This window comes from Montipora capricornis, chromosome 10 (genome assembly GCF_036669925.1).
Source record: "Montipora capricornis isolate CH-2021 chromosome 10, ASM3666992v2, whole genome shotgun sequence".
Lineage (NCBI taxonomy): Eukaryota > Metazoa > Cnidaria > Anthozoa > Scleractinia > Acroporidae > Montipora > Montipora capricornis.
The window spans coordinates 69,881,655-69,889,154 of NC_090892.1; the positions used below are offsets into that span (position 1 = coordinate 69,881,655).

General features: G+C 43.8%; 2 protein-coding genes across 4 annotated transcripts in view; one reads left to right on the top strand and one right to left on the bottom strand.

The window, feature by feature from the left end:
- Positions 1–3,084: 3,084 nt before the first annotated feature.
- Positions 3,085–4,448, bottom strand: LOC138021254 (RB1-inducible coiled-coil protein 1-like). The gene is made up of 2 exons (XM_068868109.1): positions 3,650–4,448; positions 3,085–3,503 (listed from the first exon to the last, which is right to left on the bottom strand). The coding sequence occupies exons 1-2, from the start codon at positions 4,446–4,448 to the stop codon at positions 3,085–3,087; spliced, it is 1,218 nt and encodes a 405-aa protein (XP_068724210.1).
- A 593-nt stretch (positions 4,449–5,041) lies between these two features.
- The window catches only part of LOC138022256 (cytochrome b5-like), a 10,771-nt gene continuing 8,312 nt past the window's right edge, over positions 5,042–7,500 (top strand). For 2 of the 3 annotated variants that reach the window (XM_068869346.1, XM_068869349.1), the window contains exon 1: positions 5,052–5,172. The gene's annotated coding sequence lies outside the window, so the exon portion shown is untranslated. Of the gene's footprint in view, positions 5,173–7,500 lie in introns of all 3 variants that reach the window. The other variant, XM_068869347.1, reaches the window with a different exon arrangement.

Genomic DNA, 7,500 nt, shown 5'->3' on the forward strand with positions numbered 1-7,500 from the left:
TCTACCTTCTTGACTACCCATGAAAACAACTAAGGACGACGGTCTACGGGAGACCCACACATACTGACAGACTCCTTGACGAATCCTCTTTCAACCCGATTTCACACAAAGCAACAACAATAAGGACTTTCAAGACTGGCGCTACTGGTGTGTGACTCGCGTGACAGCTTAGAAGACAAAAGTATGCACTTAGACAACATTTTCAGTAAAAATAATCACATCTGTGACTTAGTTACACGGAACACTGACCGTGGATCCAAATGTTACGAAAACTAACCCGACACCTGCCACTGCGGTCATGTATTTGACGACGATTTGACGATTTGTGGTTTTTATGAATCAATGGCGGCATCAAATGAGGTCTCAAATAACTTGACATCATGTACCCTCGAATCCCAAGAGCCAGGTTAGCACCAATAATCTAGCCCTCGAATAAAAGCCGCATTGGAGACGCTCAAATTTTAATAAACGCCGTGGCGTTTTAATTGAGTAAATTCGGTAACAGGCTCTCCGAGGGACTTGGGTGGGGTAGTATAAGGAAAGCTCTCTCATCTCCAGTGATGGCAGACTTCGAGTGCAGCTCTCTGATAACTGGGAAGGTGCCAGCTGGCCTCTTTCCTTTACCGTCTCCAGGTAAACCTCTTTCTCCTCTTGACGCTGACAATGCATGCAATTTGTTTCAAAGCAAGGACGCCGTGACAACACATCTGCATTCTGATTGCCCGCCTGATATTCGATGCGAAAGTCATAGGTCTGTAGTTTCTCTAACCACCGAGCCATCTGTCCTTCTGGGTTCTTCAAAGTGAGCAGCCATTGTAACGAAGTGTGGTCACTTCTGACAGTAAACTGCCTTCCATAGAGGTAGGGGTGAAAATTCTCAATTGCTCTGACAACTGCCAGACGTTCAGGCCTAGTGGTGCAATAGTTGCGTTCAGGTCTGCTGAGTGCATGGCTGTAGTAGGCTATGACTCTCTCCTCACCATCTGGACGTGAGAGAGAACTGCCCCTACATCGACATTACTGGCATCCGTATCTAGTAGAAAGGGTTCCGTGGTGCGAGGGTACGTTAGAGCCGGGGCAGACACAAGAGCATCCTTGAGTTGCTGAAATGACTCTTCACAAGTCTTTATCCACTCGAATGATTGGCCTTTCTCAGTCAGTTGATGCAGGAGCCTAGGAACATCAGAGAATGACCGTACGAATCGCCGGTGGTAGGTGCACAATCCAACAAATCTCCTAAACTCCTTGGCATTTCGTGGCACAGGCCAGGTTTTAACTGCCTCTACTTTGTCGGGGCCTGTGGTTACTACCTCTGCACAGACTACATGGCCAAGGAACCTAACTTTGCGTCGAAACAGTTCGCACTTCTTAGGATTCAACTTCAGGTTGGCTGCTCTTAAACGGGAAAACACAAGTCTCAAGCGTTCTAACTCTCGCTCGAAGGTCGAGGCATGAACAATTACATCATCAAGGTAAATTAAGCACCTCAAGTCCCCGAGTACGTGCTGTACGCTCGAATGTGACTGGCGCATTGCACAGACCGAACGCCATGACATTGTACTACCAGAGCCCATTTCCTACAGAGAACGCTGTCTTTCTCTTCCACTTTTACTTGCCAGTAACCACTCTTGAGGTCAAGGGTCGAAAACCAAGTTGAACCAGCGAGTTCATCAAGGGTGCTGTCTATCCTTGGCATCGGATAGGAGTCCTTTTTAGTGAGGTCATTCAGTTTGCGGTAGTCCACGCAAAACCTTGTCGAGCCATCTTTTTTCTTGACCAACACGACAGGTGAGGCCCAGGGACTGACTGAGGGTTCAATTATGCCTTGTTTCTGCACGTCCTCGACAGCTTTAAAGGCTTCCTCACGCTGTTCCAAAGGTAGTCTCCTTGGGTGCTGACAAACAGGAACGGCATCACCGGTGTTGATCTCATGTTTTGCTAGGCCAGTCTTGCCCAGATCTTGAGGCCCCTTTGAGAAGATGTCTTGAAATTAAAGCAGGAGCTCGTGCAGCTGACGCTGTTGATCAGCATTTAACCCCTCCGTGCTTCGGGCATAGAGGTCCTTTAAATGTTCTGGCAAGTCATCCCTTATGACTTGAGAATCAGGAGTGAAGTCATGCTGTTGGTGAATGACACTTTCTACGGGTTCACAGGTTGCTACCTCAGTACCTTGACAACTTGTTCTTGGTTGACCAGAGAGATTTACCACTCTCACAGGAACATAATCTCGTTGGGCGTCAACCAGCGTCTTACCAAACATAACATTAGGTGGAAGCTTAGCAGTAAACGATGGGCCTACTGTTCTTCACGGTTCGCCAAGTGGATCATCCATGATCCTCGCCGCCACGACGGTTTCACCGTAAGGAAAAATCAGTGTGTCTTCCACAGCTGTTAAACGATAACAGCGAGCTAGTTGTCTAGCTGAGGGCTTATGAAGAGGGATTTCCTCTACTCCGATACGCAGGCTTCCTGCTCCAGCAGCAACTGAACAACCATGGGTCATCAAGAAGTCCAGGCCGAGTATGAACTTGTCGGAAATATCTGCAACTAGTGTTTCATGGGAGACTTCTGCGCCTCCAATCTTTATCCCGAGCTATAGTTTACCAGCAACATTCGCTGTGTCCCCTGTAGCAGTTTTAAGTACACTCATGGTACCCTGTAAGCGAGAAAGTGTACTCTTGCTCAGTAAATCTAGTCGGACTACTGTGACATTAGCTCCTGTGTCAACGACCATAGGACAGATCACACCATCAATGTTTCCATTTACTGTGCGGCTGTCCCCCTTGTGGGACAACTGTCCAATCATCATCATAACTTGTGGGGTTGAATTGGCTGTTTGCTGGGCCGGCCTTTCCCCCTCAAGGCCGGCCTGTCTTAGTTTAAAGGAGTTTTAGAGTTGCCCTGCGTCTGCACATCTCTTGAGCGGTTCCCACCAAGATTCCAACAGTTTCGTTTAATATATCCCCTCTTTCCGCAACCCCAACACTGTGGCCTGGTATCCGGATCCCCTCGATAAGGCTAACCGCGACCCTGGGAGGAGACCACTTCAGCAATCAGCCCTTTGACTTGTGCCAGTAAATCATCCTACCGGTATTCCCCATGACCAGGCTTCTCAGTTGAAGTTCCTTCAGCTGTGTCACAGTTCACTTCACGAGCCTGAAAGTCCCTTTGGCGAGATGCTAGCCGGTAAGATTCTAACTCCATAGCCAAGGTGGGAAGTGCTCGAAGGGACTGGGGACGGCTTTGCTTCAATCGTAGTCTGGTATCTCCATCCAGGATAGCATCAATAAATTGTTCCTTGGCCAGTAGATCCTTCATTTCTACTGGCGCAGAAGGGTAAGCCAGCCTAGCCAAGCGCTCTAAATCCTCGGCTAGCTCTTGTAGTGATTCGTCACGCCGTCTCAATCTACTTTTAAACTTGGAAAGATGCAGTTCTTGCTGGTGCGCCGAACCAAATCCGCTCTCAAGAGCTGCAACCAACTCCTTATAGTCTTGACGGGTATCTGATGGAAGATTCCCCAGTAGACCGAGCTCAAGGCAGAACCTTTCAGGCTCGTCGCAAGGTAGTTACCCTTCTGCTCGTCTTTCCATTGATTCATTCCAGCGACGATTTCGAACTGTGCGATGTACGGTTCTCACTGTGATTTGCCATCAAACGAGGGTGGTTTTTGAACCGGCCGCTTTTTTTCAGAATGTCCACTGAAAGCTGAGAGAGGCGTTGTAAACTTGGAGACCTCAAGTGAAAGGCTTGCTTTCAAAGGCGTGAAATTTTCTATTTTAACATGCATTTGTTGTTCCGTCGTATCAAGCGTTTTGCTCAGTTTATCACTGAAAGTCTTCAGCTGCGAGTCGAACTTCTCTTGTGTCCCTTTAAGCCTTTCCTTAACATGTTCTTCGAAGGAACGTTGTTTCGAGTAAAGGAATTCCACCTTATTTACGAAATCTTCCTCCAAAGCATTTATTTTCACAGTCAATTTATCTCCGTGTAACTTGAGCTCAGTCTCCAGTTGCGATACTTGATTATTCACACGAGTACCTAGTTCTTTGCAGCGTTGCGACAGTTCTTCTATTTGAAGTTCAGTTTTTAGCCCTTGTTGTTCCAGCCTGTTTTCTATCTCTTGGTTTTGTTTCTGTATGGACTGAAGTACTTTCATAATAGCGTCCAAGATCGAACCGGAGTCCGCCGCCGTAGAGGTGAGCGGCGAGACATTTTCATCCACGTCACTCGCAGCCTGCGTTTGTTTTGAGAACCATTTCCCCGCTTTCGTCGCTAATATCCGCGTCTGCATCCCGCTCCTGACACTTCTGTTACCGTACCCTGGGTTTGCTAACACACAACGTGAAGAACACTTAATTCTACAGTTTTTTAATATCGTCCGCGAGCCACACACTCTTACAATCTGTCTGCTCTCACGACCACATGGCATTCCCCAATATGGAGCTACCATATTTGGGTACTATGTCACACAATAGTCCGTTACACTATCATTGAAAAGAGAAATTTGTTTTAAGTTCCAGAGAAAGCGCTGCTTCGTTATACCGGCAAAATTCTTGGCCTTAACAACGCAACTGCACATTGGGAAAATTCTGAAGAAACATCTTTCTACTAAAAAAATAAATTTCCAAGGCTGGTTTAGATTACCGAGTTGTAACGTGTACTTGTTTCTTACAATCCTCGAATAAACGTCGCATTTCTCTGATTGGGTGCGGCGTTTATTCGAGGGCGGCATAAATTGGTAATTTTTCTTCCATCTTCGGCGTTTAATCTCATCAGCTCTCGTCCCCAGAATCCACACGCGTCAACGGTGACAACATTTTACCATTTCCGCGACTGTGCGTAGTTTTGACTGTGGCCAGAGTCCGTGTTCTTGGCGCTGACCAAAAGAAAAGTGGACTCTGGGAACGAGAATGCAACTATCCGCCAAGATCAATACCAATGGAAGGAAAATGAACCAATGCAACCATTTAATCCGAACAGGCCCCCATCCTATGCCTTTGGGCGGCCTTCGCTTTATTGAAAGGATCACGCATGACCACGAACAGAATATTTATGAAACTTTCCTAGTCAAGCAGTAAATGAGGCAATAGCTTATGCCAAAGTCTTGAAAGTCATGACAACTCAGGCGTTATCGGTGCCTTGGAATAGAAACTACGATTCTTCTCTTAAATCAGGTACGTTTCTTGATGTTTGATTCTGGTAGTCCACTGAGTTTAAGAAAATATTGAAAAGATAAGATACGAAATAGGATTTTTACATTACGAAAGCAAGTTTTGTTTTTTGAGATCGCACTCATCAACAACTCAACAACACCCACTGATCGCTGTTTAAAATTGAAACTATCTCAACTCAAAAATTTATTTTCGCTCCCCGAGATCAGTCTACAATTGCTAATCTTGTACACTGCAAAACAGCTACGATTTTTATTAAAAACAACTTATTAAAATGGTAACCACTCAGCGCTGCATTTATTTAAACAAAAGAAATCGAGCCAACATGTATAACTGAATGTCAGTTAACTACCTTTAATGTATTGATTACAAGGGGCTACTTTTTAAAAAGCGTACAACAATGTCATTCTCGATCTTTACTTGTTGATAATAGAACTAAACAATGGTTAATTATTAACATTAAATATGCACAAATGCAATAAAGATTAACTTTCAAAATATCTAAGGAATTTTATACTTTTTCCGTTTTAAGACGAAGGTGGAAACAACGAAGATTGTCGAAAAGGCCTTATGATTTTTGTGGCGAGGAAGACGTTCTTTCGACGCACAAATCGTGTTGCAGCTGTTTCCGTTTTCATGGCAGACGCAACATTTGGAGTGTTTATTTGGTGCGTTTAAAACGGAAACAGCTGCAACACAATTTGTGCGTCGTAAGAAAGGCTTCCTCACCACAAAAATCACATAGACTTTTCGACAATCTTCGTTGCTGTCATCTCTTTTCCATATAGAGAATCTGCACAGATCAAACGTACTGCAGTCTTCGAATGTTTGTTGACGGACTTGAAGGCAGTTCCCTTTTTTATTTACTCTTGTTTTGCTCCTTTGCGTTCTCTCCGCTAGCTGAGAGAAATAAAGTGTGACTGTTTGATGTCCGTTAGTATTCCTTAATTTCCATCGTTTCGGTACATTAGTCCTGTTTAATCGACTATCAAAAATCAGTTCTGCAACTTAACAAAACTAACACATCAATAGAAACAACTCAGTAATTTAGAGCTGAAATGCTCAGAAATTCAAAGAATTAAGTTGTACCGGACTTCAAGAGATTTGACTGGTTCGAGTTTCTGTAAAACTATACTACCATCAAGTACGTGATTATTCATTCGCCCCAGGGCCCGTTTCGAATTAGGAAAGACACAACTATTTTCTGAATGGAAAGGCTGCTTCACAAGTAGTCTCCTTCGCAGCCGCTCGGGCCGGAGTCACGCAACGCTCCGGGAGCGTTGCTACATACACTTTTTCTTTCAAAGATCGTTTTCACTGTCACGCAATAAAAAAAATAAATCGAAAACCATCCAGTGGAAAAAGTCAAGAATTCGTGATGTTGTAGAAGATAAACGAAGAAGACACTTCTCCAAGTTTTAGACCTGTGCGTTTCCCCAAACTTCAGATATTCGTCGAAATGTTTCGCAGAAATTTACAGAGCCCAGTATGAAAACGCCATGTTGGTGCACATCTGTGGTGCACCAATATGGCGGCCGGAAAATAGTGTCAACATCTCTTACTTACTTTGGCTATCTAGGGGAGTGATCATCTGTACTGAACAGACAGCTATTTACCTGAGCACTTTTCCTAATCCTTTAAATTCTAAAAAGGCTCAAAACCATGAGATAAATATATATTTCTTAATAAACTCGATCGTCGCCTCGTGTCACGCACCGCTATAACTCAGAAATTCAAAATGCTCTGGTTTCCAAACGAAGCACGCTATTGAGCTTTAAAATTGCAAATGGATACAAATTTACCGCCTCTTATGCCTGATGAGGATAAAAACTTTCGTGGCTCTTTAGTTTTGGATTTTAGAAAATGATGACGTCACGTGAAAACGATCTGTAAGAACGTTTAATTTTGATGCTGAGCCTGAAAGTTCTTACTTTATCTGCGATTTGAGTCTGAAAACGTCCTCAATTAAACATGTCCTTAAATTGTGGTATGCTAAGTTCGGCGACAAACTGAGGTGTCATTCAGTGTACCATGCAATAAGAAAACCACATCGTTTATGTTAATAATGCCCCGTAGACCACAGTTTACATTTCTTTTACCTTTATTTATTCTATTCACAAAAATAAAAAAACAAGTGAGCAAACTAAAGATGTTCTTAACTGACTCTCAGCTCTCTGGGTATGTTTTAAGTATGTTCTTAAAAATTTGGTCAATCTCAGCCTGACCTTTCTCATAAAAAAAGGTTCTTATAAAAAAAGAAACCTTTTCAACAAATCGTACTAGTTGTTCAATTGTTTTGCGATTTTGTCTCGGGTTTTTGTGATTAAGCAG